The following is a 21,972-nucleotide window of genomic DNA, read 5'->3' as shown; positions in this document are numbered from 1 at the left end:
GCATTCCCTAATAGCAATACTATGGCAAGGCATGCTGGGATGTGTAGTTTCACAACATCTGGAGGGCCGCAGGTTGGACATGCCTGACTTAGTACATTCTATATTTGTAATGATAAAATCATAGACGTTCATTTGATGTTCCTATTCCATTTCAACGTGGGGTTTCTCAGCAGCCTTGCAGCAGGTTGCATTTTAGTAAATCTATGGGATGCAATCCCGGTGATAAACTGGAGATAACCTCTGCTATTTCGCCAACCACCAAATTTCCCCCATAAGCCGCACAGTTTGGTTTTCTTGGGGCAATTCCCAAAACTAAAAGGGGGATCCCACAATGTGCTATGCAGATGAACAGGTGCATTCTGCAATAAAATAAATTATCTTTAATTAATAGATACTGTAACAAAAGCAGTCAGACAACCACCCTCGTTCATTCCTCCGGACACCTCTCATCTCTAACAGAATTTTAATTGCATATACAATTTATGCATTTTTGGCATCCATAATAATTTACTTTAGATTACAATTATCTTGGCGCATCTTTGAACAGTCAACTCCCTTATTATATTTAATTGACTTGTCAAATATCTATGTATCCTACCAAAGCCATCATGCACGTTCATTTCACCTCCCTTCACCTAAAAGAGGTGTGTAAACTATAGTACACTACGAAGATTCTGAGCAGCCACACCTTTGGAACCAAACTGTATATATGGCGAAAGCAGACAGATTAATGCTTTATTCACATAGAAGTATCACAGCCTGCTGACACTTTAATACACAGGCTTAAATATGATGAAAAATACCTTCATGCGATGGAAACTACCAATAATCTGCTTGGCCTTCCAAGTTATTTTAATAGTTCTGTTTGGCGTGTTTGTCCGTTATGATATTCAAGCTGACCCCTACTGGAGGGAATACAAGACACTCAATAACATCAAAAGTGACATTGAAAATGAGTTTTACTACAGGTACTCGAGTAAGTATATTTTTGGCATATTGATCTTTTATTTTTAAAACGATTCAAGTTGATTACAAATCGTATAAATTTGTGCTGGGGCAGTGCAGCTATGTGGAAGAGAATATACCTTTTCTACTGGCAGAATAAAAATATATAATTAAATGACAATTAAGAGTTGCAATTCTGATAATGGTTCTATCCTGATAATATTATTTAAACACCATGGGAAGGTGAATATTATTTACAAATGTTAGTAGCACTTGCACTTGCAAACACATTGCTGGGTAAATTGTTACTTACTATGCATATGCAGTATTGTAGCGATTTGGCCAGTACCATGGCTATACAAGACCACATATATGATGTAGCATTGCAATTAATGATTCCTTTTAAGTTGTTGAATTTTTCTGTAAGTAATAACACATGCATCTGCCCTGAATGCAGGATACATGTTTATCATACTTGCCTACTTTTGAAAACTAGTTTCAGGGAGATTATAGTTGGTAGTAGAATTTTACACAGCGCCCCATTGAGGGGGTGTGACATGCTCCTCCCAATTGGTGGGTCTAGTTCCATATAAGGAGAGATTGTGAAAAGAGATTGTGAATGTGGCACCTAGAAGCATGGGTGTGTACTGCTACATCTGAGAGGAATCTTTTAAAATGACTTATATACAAATGTAGACGAGCCCCAGAGCAGTTAGTAAGAGATACTATACTTGTTAAAGTGCTGGGAAATGGTGCTGATGATTCAATGTAACTGTATCTATCTCTCATTCCTTTTTTCCTAAAAAATGTAACAGTGTAATGTGGGCCAGGTGAAATGAGGGAGATTGCTAGACTAATGAGGGAGAGAGGGAGATTGCTGCTATTTCAGGTAGTCTCCTGCAGAATGCAGGAGGGTAGGCAACTATGATGTTTATGCTAGGTGCAAAGTTGCCTGTTTCTTTGCTTTACTTTAAACTGTAAGCAGAAAGAGAACATTAATTTGTTGTTGACTAAACATGTCAGCCATGTTCTCTTTTATTCCCCTGCAACTGGTTGTCATCTTAGTTGGAAGGGGCTTCTGTTATCAGGCAGAGTTGAAGTGACTGCTTCGTAGAATTGCTGTGCTAAGGTGCACTGTGTGGATTGGTGGAGTAATACATAGAGGCAGAGCTATTGATGTTACAGCAAGTGAAATGACTAATGTCAGCTTTTTGGACGATATAACTTCCTATGAGGACGCTGTTCTAAAGATTTGGGGGGCGTATTAAAAGTCAGCATAGAGCTAGGAACACATTATACAATAATAGGAGCGCTTTACAAATAATCCGGTCATCGGACTGTTTTTTTTTTCTGTAGTGTGTAGGCATGATGAGTATCTCTCACAATTGTATCCCTCACAAAGCTTTGACAACCCCCCCCCCCCCCCAAGGTTTATCATTAATTGCATTTCCTTTAAAACTATTCCTACTTTCTTTAGAACACAGCAACAGACCAGTAGCTCACTATATAAATAGTTTCATATGTTACCTCACATTCTGAGACTGTGACTGGAGAAAATCTCTATAAAATAAGTGGGGTAAGATCTGTCCTACTTCAGCAGCACCCTTTCTTGGGCCCCGTTGACAGCTTGAGCCCAGCAGCCACTGCCTCCAATGTCTTTGGGATTATGCCACTGCTCAGTTTCTATTATCATACTGTATTGTTTAAACTTTCCAAAAGATATTGACCAAAAGGTCAACACATATGATTTTTTTTCTTATGATTTTTCATGACTACATAATCCTTTGTTGAGGGAGGACATATGCAAATTCAGTGGCGTTGCAGAAAATCAGATTTAACAAAAATTATAATAAAAGCAGTTAAGTTTGCAGTGCCGACATCGGGACCATTTAGTGGCAGATCCTGCCATTTGTCAATTTGATAGAAATATTGCATAGTGTGTAGCTAGCTTAACACTGAGCATTGCATTTTGCTTGTGCTGACATTCTTAGGAGTCTCTCTAATTATTCATCAAGCCCTGCCAGCTCAGTGAGCATTGAGAGATGAGGAAATAAGCATCATTATGTAATACGCTTTGTCATCTTAATGTGCAATAGTGTTCTCAGGTCGTGCTTACAATATCTCTCCTGTAAACATATTTTACATGAAACATGACCAAAAAATTGTGCAGTTCCATCTATATACTAGGCAAAATACATCTCTCCATGCAACAGTATCATTTACACCAGGTGCGCACTGGGAAACAAAGGGCCTTATTCTAGTTCACTCTTTCTGACAAAATCCTTCTTAGATGGACAAAACCATGTGCACTGCAGGTGGGGCAGATGTTCTTGTGCAGAGAGAATTAGATTTGGGTGGGGTTTTACTTCAAAGTGAGATCTATATGGCAGTGTAAAAATAAAGCAGCCAGTATTTACCCTGCACAGAAACTAAATAACTCACCCAAATCTAAATCTCTCTGCACATTTTACATCTGCCCCCCTGCAGTGCACATGGTTTTGTCCATCTAAGAAGGATTTTGTCAGAAAGAGTGAACTAGAATAAGGCCCAAAGTAACATGCATTTGGTTTACTCCAGGAGTAACAACAGCATAACACATAAGAGTTGAAGTAATGTGCCAGTTTATCATGAAAGACCCACCAGTAGAGTGCATCCAATAATGGACTGTCCCAATGGTGACTTTTGCTTACAGTTCTTTTGTGGCTTGCTTCCAGGATCTGACCCATTTTTCTTAATACATATTTGGAACCATCAGTTGCACAATTAAAGTCCAGCCTGCCAGGGAGTGATCCAAAGACTATTTTCGGATGGTGATGCTTTTCCATAGGATAGAGATGCTAATGTCATCCTCAGTCATGTGTTTAATAGTACCAACGCTTTCAATATGCAAAACATTGCTTGTTACAGGATTTAAGGAGTTAATACATTTTGTAAGTAGGCCCCAGAGTCAGCATCCAAGTTGGTGGCACCTTTTGTGGAAAATATTACCCCCTCATGTGCCAAAGGCAGTTGCAAATGAATATGGGTGTGGCCTCGGAGATAGGTCATGGCCTCATAGGAGGCCCCCCTCTGCTGTCATGGTGACGGAACAGACTAGGGAGAAGCTCCTTAGATACATCCCTCTGGAGGTGTCCCCTGGGATGCGGAGCTGCCCCCAGACACTTGTGAAAAACTCATGTCGACCTTTTGGCTTCTGAACTTCCTATTGTTAACCTAATGCTTGTGTCTACCTTTTGACCCTGTCGACCTTAGCCATATCGACCTTTATCATATGTCGACCTAAGGCCCAATGCCTAAGTCAACCTTAATTTGGTCGCCCAATGACCCTTACCCAGGCACATCATTGACTGCCTTTTCAATCTGACTCATTGGAGGTTGGTGTGGCTCCCCTATTGGAATTTTGAACTGAGCTGCAGGACATGCGGACATGGGGACGCCCCAGGTCCCCTCCATGTCCGCATGGGGTTGTGGCTCCCTGTTACTAAACATCTGGCTAATGACTTCTATTATCTCTCAGCGAGCATACCCTCCAACTGTACTTTTTTGGCCATTATAGTGTTTGGGGTCCATGTGCATGGGGTACAGTACTTGGTGTCCATGTGCTGAAATCTACCCAAACAAAATCTAAAACTCATGTCGTCCTTTTCATGTGCTGACCTTTTGTCTACAATTGGGGTCAACCTAAACCCTGTCGACTCTTTATACCATACCATTGAAGTTAGGTATGCCAAGGAAAGAGAGGTGTAAAGAAGATAAAGCCAAAGTGATCTGCAGAATATTGATGGTGGCATCAGCACTACTAGGTGCCTCCAGAATATCAGGGCAGTGCATGGTGTTCCCTAAGTTTTATTTCCCAGGAGGAAGGCTGCGCTGGTTGAAGGAATCTTTTGCTGGCTCTGAATGATAAATACTATAACATTATAGGAATTTAGTTAGTGCTGATCAAATACTATCTTTCATTCATTTTATGCCTATTGCATGAAAGCAAAATGAGTAAAAGTGAACCAAAATAAAAGAAACCCCTCCCCCAAACTATAGTATCATAAAATGTCATTAGCCACCTGCCTTGTGCACTCTTTTATCTGACAATGTAAAAAGTGACGGAATTACAACCTGCAACAAGGCTGCAATAGGACCCAGGATGTTGGTAGAATTAGGCAGAGCCAAGCCTCTATGTCCACATTGATATTAAAGGGGGTCACGTCTAGGAGCGTCTGGCATACATGTGCAGTGAAGTCCCAGTCAGGAGTTTACTGCATATGTTCTGGTCCAAGGCATGCTTGGCAGAAGCACTAAACCTGCTCATCTTACTGACGGTGGGGGGTGTTTCAGAGGTTGGACCAACATCACCATGCCTTTCCTGACTTTTGCTTGTACTTTGTATCTGCATCAGTCCCCAGTTAGAATGTTACTAATATTGGGGGAAGTAGCAGTATATTTGACTGGTATAGTGTGCTTTCGTGTTATAAAATGTTACTGCAATTAGAATAATAGTGATAACACAATACTTCTAGGGCAGTTCTGTTTAGGTCCTTATGTCAGTTACTTGGAATCTAGAAATACTGTGGCATGGACAAAGACAGTGAGCAGCTTGAATAAGGTAGGTTGGTATTAAAAAACTGCCAGTTAGTATACAGATGGTCATATGGATCCCAGTAAGTTTTTTTTAATTTGAGCCCTACCCCTAACTATAAAACTATAACCCTCCCTTACCAAAGCCTAACCCACCCTAACCGTCCCCTCCTGCAGCCTAACGCACCCCATACTTGCCTACCTAACCTCTCCATGAGGGAGAAAATGCTCTGTTCCTGGACTTCCCTGGTAATGTATGATTGCCATCACCTGTGGTGAGCTAGTTAATTGATAAGGAAGGTGTTTCACCACAGATGATGGTAATCATACATTACCAGGGAAGCCCAGGAACAGAGCATTTTCTCCCTCATGGAGAGGGTCAGGTAGGCAAGTATGACCCACCCTCCCACAGCCTAACCCTAACCATTTTCTCCTAACCCACCCTCCAGCAGCCTAACCCTAACATCCTCTCCCACAGCCTCCCTCTAGTTTCTAACCCTAATCTTCCCTAAAATTACCTATAATACTCACCTTGGACTGTCAGAATTAGTAGCATTGGGATTCTAGTGATGGGATCCTGACATCATCCTAAATAGGGATTATAAAACAGTCATAAATTCATGGGTAACAAACATGTTGACACCTGAATGGGTGGGCCCCCAATTAGTGCACTGCAACCCCTCACATGTTTTTTTTCCCCCTCTGGCAAGGTGCCTTCTCCACTACCATTGTTCTTGGCACCTTTCTTATTGGGGTCATCGCAGATTGCACAGTTTGAAAAATTGGTACTTATGTAGTATCTGGGCTTCCGATTTAGAAATCGGATCGGATCGCATCGCATCGTATCGCATCGCATGCGACCAAATCGTATGCGATGCGATGGTCAAGATTTTTCCATAGGATTCAATGTTAAAATGGTCTGAGTCCATTTTAACATAGAATTCAATGGGAAAAAGGGGTCCTTTTCCTTTCCCCACTATCCAAGTGGGCATGGAGTTGGATATAAACCTGTGGCGAGCGTAGCGAGCCACCGAGCCCGAAGCGTGGCGAGCGTAGCGAGCCCCGCGAGGGGACACAGAATACTTTTTAAGAAATATGCGTCCCCTCGCGGGGCTCGCTTCGCTCGCCACGCTTCGGGCTCGGTGGCTCGCTGCGCTCGCCACGCTATATAAAATCAACTCTATGCCCACATGGATAGTGGGGAAATGAACAGGACCTTCTTAACATTGAATCCTAGGCAAAATCGCATCGAATCGCATCGAATCGCATCGCATCGCATCTGATTGTATGCCTTAAGGTAAGGCATACAATCACAAAATCGGCAGCCCAGATACTACATAAGTACCGAAAAATTAACAAAAAAATGAAGAAAATCCCCCCCAAATCTTGTTGACCTTTTCATTTGTCGACCATAACAACATCAACTTTTTGCTTGTGAGACCTTTTGACCATGTTGACTATATGTATGTTGACCATATAGTGTAGACCAGGCATGTCCAAACTATGGCCCTCCAGCTGTTGTGAAACTACAGGTCCCATCATGCCTTGCCACAGTTTTGCTATTAGGGAATGTTAAATCTATTGCAAAGCATGCTGAGATGTGTAGTTTCACTACAGCTAGAGGGCCACAGTTTGGACATGCCTGGTGTAGACTGTCGACCTAGATACTGTCTTTTGAATGCATTTTAAATTAGTGTTCATTAATATGACCTTGTTTTATGCAATGAATATCAATATAATGAAAAACTTTGCAGCACTAGTAGCTCTATGCACACCCAAAAAATAACAAATATTTTTTTTAAATAAATATATATATATATATATATATATATATATATATATATATATATATATATATATATATATATAGTGTTTTGTTCTTTTTTGCATTTAACATCATTATCCATTAAGTTACATTACTGATCTGTTACCCTTAGACAGGGTTACCATTTAATTGAATTGGGTTTAACGGCTTAATATCTAACTGCTGATTGTTATGCTTAACCCAAATATGCTTGATTATTATCAGAACTAAGAGCTAAATACATTAAGGTCCGTGGTCACCTTCAGGTCACCTTCCAGGTAATACCTAGCTTGAGTAATTCTGAAGGTTTTCATGTTCTAAGTACAAGACATTCATTTAAACTGGTAAAAAAAAAAAAAAAATTATCTGAACTCTCTATATAACTACTGTATATAATGGATAACTATTAAAGTCATAACTATTAGTATTATTTGTATAAGAAAGGTAATATATGAAAAATGAAAATAATAAAACATATATGTAATCATTAGTCCACTATACACATATATTTCTAAATACATATATAAAGTTTTACTTCTGCCCCTTAAAAGAACCCGGATTTTAATGATTGAGGGGTAAATTTACTAAGATGGGAGTTCTATTGAATCTGATTGGTTGCTATGGGCAACATCCCATCTTCAATGAAACTCCCATCTTAGTAATTTTACCCCTGAGAGTCTAATTGGAACTGATTGGTGAAAACATAATAAATGTCACTTTCTGGTCCAGCCTACTACCACTCTAGTGGACAGATTCAGTTATCCGTGGTGCTTACCACAAGGCTATAGCTCTGCCATGAGCTATTCAATTACTGCAGCTAACTAGTTGCTAAGCTCCAGATGTTTCTCGTTCCTCACGGCCTCAGGAACCACAAGGAAAATCTTTGTGATATTCACACTCTGGGGTTTTCCGTGCAGGGTAATGTCATAGATCCAGGAGCTCTCGGTTAATTTTATTTCACTAATACATTTTCTTCTAGTGTTGTAGTGGCAATCAATTATTTGATTAATTTGACTGATTGATTAGCCATAGGCTTACCACACATGGAAATTGGGTTGGCATTATACCCAGAGCTGCAGCCATGTTGTAAGTTCCATGTGTAATTAAATCTGCCCATGTAGCTACTGATTATCCAAATTTTCCTATCTGGCCTTGGTGAAATATTTGAAAGTCCAAGACGGAGTCCAGGAGGAGAAGTGTTAGAAATTGACGAAATTGGGGGATCACTGCACTAGGCCACACCCCTCTGCATAAATCCCCACCCACTTGAATTGAAGCCCGCCCCTATTTTGGGCTGGCCGTGCCATCGGTGCAGCAGGTCCCCGACTTACAGGGTCTAAAAGAGGTATGCATATGGGGCCTGATTTCTATGCTCTCACTACTTTAATGTTGTCTCAACTGAGCGATTATCAGCAGATTGCGCATGCATTGCGGCTGCAGTGTGCACAATCCAAGGTACCTTCTATTGGGCATAAACGCAATCAGATGTGCCAGGTTTTACAACCCCACGTTTTGTAAATAAACCCCAATGGACCTTTTCTTATATGTAGCTATTTAATAAAACATATATAGAAGACAGTTTGCATATTAATTATTGAGGGAATGTTGGCTGTAGGGGATAAAATCTATAAATGTAAAAAAATCTTTTTTCCTTACAGGTTTTCAAGACGTCCACGTCATGATCTTTGTTGGTTTTGGCTTCCTGATGACCTTCCTAAAGTTCTATGGTTTTAGCGCCGTTGGATTCAACTTCTTGCTTGCAGCATTTGGAATACAGTGGGCACTACTAATGCAGGGATGGTTCCATTCATTCGAAGGTGGCAAGATCCATATCAGTGTAGTAAGGTGAGAAAGATATGTCAATTAAGTTAATGTCATGCATTGTTCATCATAACTATATAACTGATATACTGTATCTATGTACCATGATCATACCAAACTGTTTCAGGGGGAATAAGAATTTTGTTGTCAGTAAAATGCAGGGAACAGGTTTAACCATGTTCGAAGTTTATTGGCTACACAACATAGGACAAGCATGGCCTACTAATTGGAGACTAATAGCCAAATAAATCTATACTGTAGCCCAGTGGTTCCCAAACTTTTTTGAACCACGGCACCCTAGACTATCAGAATATTTTTCAAGGCACCCCTAGGTCAAAAGTTTCTTGTTGCTAAATTTAGAAAAAATATTAAATGAAGTAAATTGTGTTTATATATCAACCTTAGGATCAATTATGTAGTGAGGAACAATATTCGCTTTTGCTTGCCACATATTTCATGATTGGCAGCCACAAACTCTGGTTTTGCCTATTGAATTTGTCCTAGACCACCAATCCAAGGCACCACTGCAAGTGTCTCGAGGCACCCCAGGGTGCCTAGGCACACAGTTTGGGAACCACTGCTGTAGCCATCTATAGCTACTGGAAAGAATAATGCCCCTCAGACAAACCCATATGTCATAATACCTCCCAAAATGTCCCTTACATAGCCATGATTTATCCTCATATGCCCTCTGTCTTCCCCCGTGCCCACAGACTTCCCTATGTGTCTTTTAGTGCTTCCCACATTCCCCTTAACATTCTCCATGTCCCTTACCTGAGTGCCAATTAAACCTAATCCCATGCCCATTAGATGTCCTTGACCGTGCACTATCCCATATGCCTTCACACTTCTCCGATATGCACTCTCCCTCTTTGGCAATGTTGATGGATCAAGCAGTGAAAAGCATGGAGAAATGGACCATTGGAGAAGTTACCCTTAGCAACCAATCAGCCTCTACCTATCATTTTATAGACTGTAATTGATAACTGCTACTTTATAGCTTATTGATTGCTATGTTCAACTTTTCCACCCCTTTCACTGCTCGATACATCAATCCTTATGTTTGGAACTTGCTCAAGTCGTATCTCTTCTGAGGCAGCATGCATCAAGCATTACATTTTGAATGTGATGCATTACACCACTCACCCAGAGTCCTATCTGTACACAATTTGAGTAATGCACACACCGCAGGGGCTGCTGGGATGGATCATATTAAGGGCGAGATGCTCAAATATCTGCGGTCCCACTCCATAATAATTGTATATGCACTAAAATATGCAAATATTATATCTTATTGCAAAAAGAACTGTCCTTTGCCTGAGCCCCGGGAGTCCCTCTGTGCATGCGTAGGCTGCAGGGCATGCTGGGAGGGATCCATGATACACAGCACTGGGGAGAGAAGACCATAGGCTTTTACAGGGTATCACCATCCTTTTCTAGTGATACTCCCCGCAGCGGTTCCCCGGCATGCGGGCTTCAGTGCATACGAAAATGCATCAAAATCCCCAATATCAGAGTTTTTACTGTGTTTTTGCGTTAGTGCATCCTGCCCTATATCCCTCTCGGAAAGGCAGTGCCATAGAAACCCATGGGCTTCTATTGGGCAACACCTTATGAAGATGGCCCTGTCCTCTACATCCAAGCTCCAAAAACTATTGCACGTCTACTGCCCCATATTATCTTTTGGCTCTGGGGGAACACTAATGGCCACTATCTTATTTCCAAAAAGATCTAGCAGTCACTAGGAAATCTATGGGGTACATTTACTAAGATTGGAGTTCTATTGAAGATGGGATGTTGCCCATAGAAACCAAACAGATCCTATCTATTATTTTCTAGAAGTTGCTAAATAAATAAGAAGTAAAATCTGATTGGTTCTTCAACAGAACGCCTATATTAGTAAATGTACCCCTATGTATGATGACAGATATTAGTGAGAAACCTATATGGATTTTGCCCGCAGTACACTGGCTTTTATCTATGCCTATATTTTAGAGCACTGACCATCCCTGCAACTTTATTTAAGAGTTTACAGGGATTTGAGATGAACAGAATATTACTTTTTATGATCAAAGCTACTGAAATATTTTATGGCAAAAACACATTTTTTATGAGATAGCGGCTAAAGATTCTTACAAACCAGACAGAGCCAGATTATCACTAGTCTAAAAAACCTTCAATAGGCCAATCTAAATATATTCAAGCTAAATTTCAGTAATACAACAATAATCAAGACAAGTTACCAAAACCCAAATCTGCCATTGGTTCCTTAAGGAATTAATTTAAAAAATTCTATCTGACTCTAGGCTTTCCCAGCTATCGCGCGCCATGTGTAATAATTAATAGTAGGGACTTTACTATAGAAGGAATTTTGCACAACATCAAAGGACACAAATAAGTTACCTCCCCAGACCCAGCCACCTATGATCAGGGTTACAAAATATTGTTGTCTTACCTGCACATTCTATGTTTTATGACATTCCCCAGAAGGAATTGTTATCTATTGATATGCCTAAAGTCCATATACTAATTGTACACAAAGAGAGGTGAAGACTCACATAGTTGTTCAAGTTATAGACCCATATATCTCCTAAATAATATTATAAACTGCATGCTACAGTTATTGCCCTCTGATTGAACAAAGTCCTTCAAACCTTAATTCAGTATGATCAAGGAGGGTTCATCCAGGTATTCCGGCAGTGTACAAGAAAAGGTTTTGATCAAATCCAAATTGAGATACCAGTAGTGTTTTCATATCAAACAGGCAATTGAAAGTACTCCATCGTGGTTAATGTGTTTAAAGCTATTGGCCACAATGGTGATAGTTTTTGAAGATCGTGTTGACCAACTCTCACCTTTTTTGTCTGCATGCATAGAAGTACCTATCCTCTTTTCTTTATGTATTTTTGTTTACATTTAGCTTGGCTCAGTGGTCGAAGTGGAAATTTTAAAGTGGGGGTATGGAAATTTTGAAGTGGGGGTATGGAAAAGTAAAGAGTGAATATAGTGCGCACCTTCGGACACCCCCCTGTCCATCAACGTCCCCTGCCAGACTGCCCCGTTGTACAGGGGTATTACAAAAGCACAATATGCGCTGCTGAGTGATCAGAGAGCATCCTGAGGGGGAAAAAAAGTTTTTTTTTTATCTTCAGATTAAAGTGGCGGTATGGCATACCCCCGTATACCGCCCCACTTCGACCACTGGCTTGGCTATTCTTTATTATTTTTTTTGTAACATTATAAAGCTGGCCATACGTCAGGACGACCAGCGTCAGATCCGAGTCGTCTCACAGTTTCCCCGGCAACTTCCCAGACACACGATATATCTTCCTGTATGTGGGTAATATCACATAAGATCTATCGTATGATCTGCAACTCCACCATACTGGTCTTTAGCACCATTTTCAGATCTTTTGTGTAGCAGGTAAGATCAGAGGTTCGAGTTCACGACCCGCAGGATCGTGCCTCGTACTAAACACGTCACTATGTGCACAAACAAACAAAAAACACACAATGCATCGCACAACCTGTCAAAATCCTGCGTTCAGGCATGGAATTGTATATCTTCATATATGGCCAGCTTATCTTAACTGAAAAGTTTGTAGAACAAAGTGATATTGAGCGCCGATTAGTTTTATTCTGTACTGCAGCTGCACCAAAAAGTGGGATTACCTAAACCACTTTAGTAGGATCCAACAGACAAGAAAAAAGAAATATGGAGCAGCGCTGTACTGAATAATAGAAAATTATTTTATTTTAAAATATAAAATATAACAATAATATGGCCAACAATAGACAAACAAGACTCACAACATATAATTGGTTAGTCCATTCCCATCCCTTAGGACCAGTTAGTGGTTAATAGCATGCATGAATGGTCATTATTAGTAGGAATACTCAAGTATCAGTCCTATCACTTGCTGTGCACATACAAGATTTTTTAAGGCTTTATACTTATGATTTTCCAGCTTGTGAGCAGTAATGGGGTTGGACAGGCTGTAGATACCGCGATGTTCTCCGACCGATGTTATCCTCCAATTAGGCGGTCATATCTGAGATTATCGTTGGTGGTGTCTAGTGGTAGCCAAACAGGTCCCCCTTCGTTCCTCTACGCGTTTCTCCGCCTCACAATGGTTGTCAGCGGCTTCCTCAGGAGTGGTTCTCCACTCCTGAGGAAGCCGCTGACAACCATTGTGAGGCGGAGAAACGCGTAGAGGAACGAAGGGGGACCTGTTTGGCTACCACTAGACACCACCAACGATAATCTCAGATATGACCGCCTAATTGGAGGATAACATCGGTCGGAGAACATCGCGGTATCTACAGCCTGTCCAACCCCATTACTGCTCACAAGCTGGAAAATCATAAGTATAAAGCCTTAAAAAATCTTGTATGTGCACAGCAAGTGATAGGACTGATACTTGAGTATTCCTACTAATAATGACCATTCATGCATGCTATTAACCACTAACTGGTCCTAAGGGATGGGAATGGACTAACCAATTATATGTTGTGAGTCTTGTTTGTCTATTGTTGGCCATATTATTGTTATATTTTATATTTTAAAATAAAATAATTTTCTATTATTCAGTACAGCGCTGCTCCATATTTCTTTTTTCTTAACTGAAAAGTGACTTGGGCCAATATCACTGATCGCATGTAATAGGCTCACCCGGGCAAAACACACAGGTGTTAGTAAACTATAGGGCTGATTCAGATCGGATCGCATGGCTGCTAATTTTCAATACGTGCAGTCTGTACATAGCGCAGGACTTGCTTGATGTTTGCAATAGAAACAGGCTGTTCAGGGCCGGTCCTCACATCACATGCCTTCCCCTCAAACTCCTGGGCACGCCTGCGTTTTCCAAAATGGACTGCTGTCTTTCTGTATATCGTCGTGTGAACTGCCAGCAATTGAAATAAGTAGCAATTTTTTTATCGTAGGACAACCCCACTCATGCGTACTGTGGCCCATACGCATTTGCGGTCTATCAATAATAACTGGGCGTGCAAATTCACAGCCATACGATAAGGCCTGCATTAGGCCCAATATACATACAGCATACTGTATATGGACACTTATCATGGTGTTGTTACTGCTGGTGATATCCTGCTAGTATAGGCTGTAGAGCTAAAACAAGACTTTTAACCCACAAAAAAATACCTGTTTCATAAATGAGTCTCACATTTTTTCCACAAGAGTTTCATTCATTACAATCACTGTTTAATTACGCATTTGTTCCTAATTACTGTAAACAAAGAGGCTCGGCTGTTAAAGTTTGACGGAATTGCACAATGTGTAATACAAAAACACAGTGATCCCTTTGTAGGGGTCGCTCAGTTTAATCAATAACTTTAACAAGTGTTCTTAGCGTAACCCTGCTTGTTCCACAGACACATAACTATATAAGATAATATTACCTGACGTTCTGACATTGCTTTCCAGCTACGTTTACGGTACATTCTGATCTATAATTGATTTTACACAGGCTGAAGTATCAGGAGTGCGCAGGATATGTCTTGTATTAGCACAGTCTTTGGGTACAATATTACTCTCCCTGACCTATGATAGAAGGATAATGCTGTTCTGAGTATCGGGCAGGATTTGCATCACCAATGTGCCGGACAAAACATATTGGGGCCTATTCATACCTGCTGGTTGAGTAGCAATTTTGCCCCCTCTGTTGATGGTGGGGGTCTGCAGTGTGCATAGGTGCTAGTGCACATGTGCAGACCCCACTGTAAATTTCTTTGACAAGATTTTCACTCACTGGGGCATTCGCACATTGATTGGCAGCCAATGGGCGTTCCGGGATGGAAACTCTGCGTTTCATGGCCGTGCCCCCAAAAAAGGAAATGCATGGCGTGTCACATGGAATGCAGGCATCCCCCAGCCTTCTCGGTGTGGGTGGATGATGTCACATCACATCAGCACATGACTGTCACATGACTGTCTTAGTACCACATCCCTCATAATATACATTTCCTATATATGCATTACCAGACCTTTCAAGTCACCCATTAGGTTTTATTCCACTATGGGGCTAATTCAACAAATCCTGCAGTTCCCCGAAAATCACAGATCGCAATTTTTTGGAAACTGAGCATGTGCACATGCCCTTAAACTTTAAGTAGCAATGGGGGTGGTGAAAATGTGACAGGGATGGCGACTGACTGCTGTAGGGGTGGTGTTGCATTCTCAGGGCACTGTCCAGACAATGCAGCTGTTGTGACCCCAAACATGGCCGGCCTGTATCTTACTTGCAGCTAGGCTGTGCAGCAAGGGAGCACCCAGTAATGCGAGAGAGCTTCACTGCATAGTGAAGCACTTGCACAATAAAGATGCACTTACAAAATGTTGCTGAATGCACAGTTTTCATAGCCCTGTGCTGGGCGGCCTCCTGCAGCCTTCCGCTGGTAGTTTTAATTTTGTGAAACTTTGCACAATTACAACTCATCCTGAATCCTGGCCTATAACCATTATATTGCCGGATTGATGGTCAGTGCGTTGTCGAACCTTCAGCAGATGCTGTTTAGTTTATGTGATTTGAAATTTACAGCTCTCCTTTACAATTACATCTGAAATATAGTTTGGGGCCGATTCAGGACCAGTCTGAATTCAGCCTAGTTTTCAATGGTGGGTGGTCTGTGCATACGCATGGGCGTATATTCGCATGTGCCGACCCCCTGTGCCAAGGCCTTCGCAGAGGAGGGGGGGGGGGCGGGAATCGTGAATGCCCAGCATTTTATGATAAGCCTTTAATTTCCTGCTCAGGGTGGGCGGGTGATGTCAAATGACGTCAGCACCCGCCCCGTCTTCGGCAATCAGCGGCGGAAATAAAATCAGTTTAGACTTTTTACGAAGGGGAGAAACATCATTCGATGGTTGGCGACCATGAAATGATTTCTGTCCGCTTCGGCAGCATGCGAGGGGCTGTATTCTTGTAAACATGCGAGGGCATGCGGGCGGCGTGGGCAGCAGGGTGGGGCGCCATTCTGTAGGGCGGCGCTGACCTGTTCACTAGTCTGCATGAATACGCAGTCTAGCAAACAGGTCTGAATAAGGCCCTTTATTCAGATATGGGTCATAGGATTGAGCCTATAGGTCAACACATGGAAAATGTCCGAATACCTTGGGTCAAAAGGTCAACTCAAGCAATAGTTCAAGAAGAAAAAGATCAACATCAGTTTTTCTAAATTTTGGTGGTTTTGTCGACATGGGCCACGTATAAGCATACCCCGTCCCCATGCATGGCTCACTTTGCTCGCCATGCTTCGGCCACGGTGCCTTGCTATGATCAACAAACTATTATCTAACTGTATGTCCACTTGGATGGTAAAGTGTGAAAAACTACCTTTTATACAAAAAAGCATGTCAACATATTGCTCGTGACAACCTTTTTTAACATGTCGACTTAAGGTATGTCGGCCTTTTTCATGTATAGACCTATGGCCTTTCAACCAATAGTGGTCAATCTATTGACTGTCGACCTTATTACTGTCGTAATGCTAACGGCATCCTCTTTATTCATGTACAGCCGCGCCTACGTTTTTGCTATGTACATTGGAGCTACCTGCTGCTTTTTCTAAATATCAGGCACAAGAACAGCAGGTTCAAATAGCGGTAACAAGGAATTTACTAATACGACCGAGTTCATGTGAATTCTTTATCTGTGGCAGAAGCAATATCCAGTCAGTCCCATTCATATTAAAATATTTGATCTCTTAATGAGGTTGATGGATATCGTATGTTGACAGTGCAATATAACACGTACTCAAGGTCTTGGAGTTTCATATCTGTGTATAAGTATACAAAACTACGTGTATTAGAACAGTCAGATAACATCTTCTGTCTGTGCTGATGTTCTGGCAGTGACATATGATTAATGATAATCGGTGCTCTGCCCTCCTGCCCCACAGGTGATATTCGTACTCTCAGCTTTCCTTGCAACATAGATGGACTATCCTTTCACAGGTGTTTTGCCAAGAACAAGTTGCCTCATGTTAGTTTTGATTTGACATTAAGTATTGACAATAAAAATAACAGTGTATTTATGTGGTATCATTGTACTTTCAGAATGGACAATTATATTTTGAGTTTTCATGTTTAGCCCTGAGAATACTTCATGTTCTGGTTTCAGGGGGCCTACGAAATAATACACCTTTAGTAATACTGGGGGTGACTGTGATTTCTGTTTAAAATGACCTACTACCAGATTTACTAAATAAAAAAATGTCTCAGCGGTTACTGCTCTGTGCCCAGGTGAGAGCTGGCACACTGCCTGGGTGTTGGGCAGCATGCCATGAAATAGAATGGATTTATACAGTGTACGCTGACATTTAGGGCCTTATTCTAGTTCACTCTTTCTGACAAAATCCTTCTTAGATGGACAAAACCATGTGCACTGCAGGGGGGCAGATGTAAAATGTGCAGAGAGAATTAGATTTGGGTGAGTCATTTTGTTCCTGTGCAGGGAAAATACTGGCTGCTTTATTTTTACACTGCAATATAGATATCACTTTGAAGTAAACCCCCATCCAAATCGAATTCTCTCTGCACAAGTAACATCTGCCCCACCTGCAGTGCACATGGTTTTGTCTATCTAAGAAGGATTTTGTCAGAAAGAGTGAACTAGAATAAGGCCCTTAGAGAGATGGGTAACAACACAATAATGGGGTAGTATAATATGTTTCCTGCTGTGGCATCTGCATCTGCAGGCACCCGGGCACATGATTACGCCTTTCTTTACTTTATAGAACATATTGCTATACACTGTAAGCAACTAGTAAACTCCCTCCATTCACATTTTTTAAATACTTACCCATCCTGTCCTACGACAACCGTAGAAGCACTGTGGAAATCACCCGGAAAAAATGGCCTTCACACCTGCTAAGACTCTATAGCTCTGCAAGGCTCCCGACAGAGAGGAGGATTTGTATTACCTAAATGTGCAGGGCAGTACATATGGTGCCCTGGACACCCCCACATTGACTAGTCATATCTATTGCACAGAGTATCTATATAACATAACATACCCTACCTTCCAACTTGTGAATTTTAAAAATGGGTATGGGTCAATTAAGGTTGACAGGGATTAGGTTCGACACAAGCATTAGGTCGACAATGGGAAGGTCAACTTGAATTTTTTACTTTTTTTGTCCCAAATATCGATATGGTTAACATGGAAACAGTGAGGTTTACATTGAAGTGTAATATTCATCTAAAAGCAGGATCTTCTATGGAATTTGGAATGGGGTTTTGTAAACTACAGTAGGTCCTAATTTATTTTGTTGTGATATATCTTAATTGGTATGTTACTGCATTTACCAGTCACCGGCCTAGTCCCGTTCCCTCACTCTTGTCATTACTACTCACTATATGCATCATCAGAGGAATAAAATGGCCGACCACGCTTAGCCAAACCCGTCTAGTTAGATGCCTAAAGATAGTGGACTATGGCCCTTATTCAGATCTGATTGCAGTACAAATTTGTTCTCAAAATGGGCAAAACCATGTGCACTGAAGGTGGGGCAGATGTAACATGTATAGAGAGAGTTCGATTTATGTGAGTTATTTTGTTTCTGTGCAGGGTAAATACTGGCTGCATTATTCTTACATTGCAATTTAGATTTTAGTTTCCACACACCCCACCCAAATGTAACTCTCTCTGCACATGTTACATCTGCCCCACCTGCAGTGCACATGGTTTTGCCCATTTTGAGAACAAATTTGTACTGCAATCAGAACTGAATAAGGGCCAATGTCTAGAGAGACAGTAACGTAAGTTAGATGCCAGCATTAGAGCGATGGGAGCGTTGTTGACATGAGTTTATCAGGTTTTTTTTTTGGTACCAAATGTCACAGGTTGACTTGGTTCATAATTTACTATCCAAGTGGACATAGAGTGAGATTATAATAGTGTGCCGAGCATAGCGAGCCTGAAGCAAATATACAGTGTTCATTCGGTACCAAAAAAACCTAAAAAACGCATGTTGCTCATCATAGGCGTGTGCACAGGGGGTGCCAGGGGTGCACAGGGACCTCCTAATGATAGGCACCCCCCGCACGAGTCTTGACCATCAGCAGCAAGGAGGATGCAGCTTGGCCGGGCTGGCTGCTGACCAGTGTTGTGGAACAACCGCATGTGCAGACAGTGCACCATAGTTTCAAGCATTTTTTCTTAAGTGCGGGGCCAGTGTGGGTGCGCGGGTACACAGCATGATGCGGGTGGTATGTTCCTCCTCTTAGTCGGCATAGCAACATAGATGGACTACCTGCGGGTGGGATATTCCGCCTCTTAGTCGGCATAGCAACAGGCAGCCAATCGCAAGGCTGCCTGTTGCTGAATGGGGGGCAGGCCAGAAGACACTGCTCAGGCACAAGGCATGAATGACGCCGGTGCAGCAAGTCCAAGCCAGTGACATAGGTACAGTAAACTATTTTAAGGGTAGGGGGTTAGGGGTGGGAGGGTTGTGCAGAAATACCAGACCATATAATATAACAGAAGAACTAAATTATCTACGAGAGAGGGGGGCTGCCAGAATTGGGAGGGGCTGCCAACATTTTAATAACAGAACTACAAGGAGATGATTGTTGAATACTAATAAAACTACAGGGAGGTGCCTTATAAATCAACAGTTTGAGCAGGATACAGCCTAAAACGCTGGGTCCTGGGAGGGAGCAGCATTTGGCTACTCTCCACCCACCACCTGGGCCTGCTCAGCTCCTTGCCCGCTAAGCTGCCCACACTGGCACTGATAAACATTTGATATATGGCGCCTCTCTGCCAGCCTGTCAGAGCTCAAGGATCACCAGCCAGAATTAGCAATTGGCTGCCAGACAGCAAGCTCTGATTGGCTCATGAGCCAGCACCATATTTCAAATATCTGTCAGTGCTGGTATGAGACGGTTAGCAGCACAGGAGATGACCGAACACCCTCCTCTCCTGCACTAATATGTGAAATCTGTAAGGGGCACTACTGGGGGAATTATGTGTAAGGGTCATTACTGGAGGCATTACATGTAAAGGGCATTATGTGTGTGGCATAGTGTGTAATGGGCATCACAGTATGTGGCATAATGTGTAATGGGTGTAATGGGCATCACAATTGTGAGGCACAATGTGTAATGAGCATCACAGTTTGTGGCATAATGTGTAATGGGCATCACGGTATGAGGCATAATGTGTAATGGGCTTCACAGTGTGTGGCGCAATGTGTAATGGGCATCATAGTGTGAGGCATTATGGTATACATTTTTGGCGTGCACCTTCAGCGCGCACTGTCCCTCATTCTGATATGTGTGGGGGGAAATAATTAATTCTGAATTGCATATACATAAATAAGTCCCCGTTTATTAAGTTTGCATTGATGCACTGATGGACATGCCCAGTAGACAGTGATAGACATGACCCTCCAATGGTGCACCCCCTAAGAAAATGGGCTGCGCGCGCCTATGTCGATTATGTGAACGGCGACCACATTCCCGTCAATCTAATGCTTGTACCTAACTTCTGCTACTGTTGATCTAGACGTGGTTGATTATGTTTAGGCATTTAACTACATGGGTTCGACTAAGGGTGGTCCACCATATTAACATGGTTGATCTAGACAGCATCGATCTGCTATACCATAATAATCCAACCTGCACTGTAAGCCACACTATGTCCAACTTACACTGTAACTATATGGTATCCTACCTTTCCTGGAAATCACACTGTGGGCCTGGTACAGACCTAATAGCTGATTTACAAAGAGGATAACATTTACGATCATTGCATTTTCTGTTGCTAATTGACATGTGCGATGTGTACGGTATGCATGTGTAGTTGTTCGATAGTTGCTCGATTTGTGAATTCTCTGATTAGCGATCAACTTTTCAATCAGGCCCTGTATACTGCACTATATCTGACCTGCACTGCATCCGAGTCGCAGTGTGTCTCACACTGTGACCTACACTGTATCAGTGGCCCTTATTCTGATTGAGTCGGACGGCTCCGTGTGCGGTCGGACGGCTGATGTTTAGTATTTGCACATGTGCAGAGGCATATCTGCGCATGTGCGAACGCCTCGCACGTCTTACCACGGAGTGCGGTCCGTGCAGAAAACGATCGTACTGAACCATCCAAGCAGGGGGTGGAGAGGGGCATGAAGGGCTGTTTGGGCTCATTACCATATGCGTATGCCCTGCGTTTAATGGGCGTTCCCATGAAATTGCTGGGCGTATGGTAATGCGACCGTGACGCACGTGTGGGGGGCGGGCAACTGACATAGCCGAATGTCAGCTGGCCGCCCATATCCCTGCTTTTAGACGGAAAAATGTCAGAGTGGTCTGGAGCACTCAGTGCTGCCTGACCGCTCGGTCCATCATTCAATGGTCGGCGACCATCGGAGGATGGGGGAGGTTCCCACAGATGGCCCTCCGTTCACATGAAACATCCACTCGCAATCCGTATGCTCGTGTCTTACCGCATGTGGGCAGTGTGAGAGATCCGTACAGTAGGGGGGGGCTAAGAAGACTCGGTTCCTGTCCGAAATACGCATCCACCTGAATCAACTAGAATAAGGGCCTATATCCGATCCTCACTGTGGGCCTTATTCTGGTTGGTGCATTCCTGTCCGCATTCGGACGGTACACTGTTTTTTTTCTTCTGTGCATGCGTACCGTTCGCTATGCGCATGTGCGACGACAGCACTCCGCTTGCGAACGAACCTTTCCGGACAAAAACTCCTGTACCCACGGTCAGAGTGGGCGTAATGTGGGATCTTTTAGGGGAAAGGCCAGAAAAGTGGGCAAAACTGGGCGTATACCTGGGCGTACAGGGGGGGGG

General features: G+C 42.3%; 1 protein-coding gene across 1 annotated transcript in view; it reads left to right on the top strand.

The window, feature by feature from the left end:
• Positions 1–789: 789 nt before the first annotated feature.
• Positions 790–21,972, top strand: part of RHCG (Rh family C glycoprotein) — a 64,482-nt gene continuing 43,299 nt past the window's right edge. Inside the window, exons 1-2 of the mRNA XM_083180227.1 lie at positions 790–976; positions 8,980–9,166. Coding sequence (XP_083036353.1) covers positions 790–976; positions 8,980–9,166 — 374 coding nt within the window. The remainder of the gene's footprint in view (positions 977–8,979; positions 9,167–21,972) is intronic.

This window comes from Crinia signifera, chromosome 4 (genome assembly GCF_055691185.1).
Source record: "Crinia signifera chromosome 4, ASM5569118v1, whole genome shotgun sequence".
NCBI lineage: Eukaryota > Metazoa > Chordata > Amphibia > Anura > Myobatrachidae > Crinia > Crinia signifera.
This window is presented reverse-complemented; position numbering and strand designations above follow the sequence as displayed.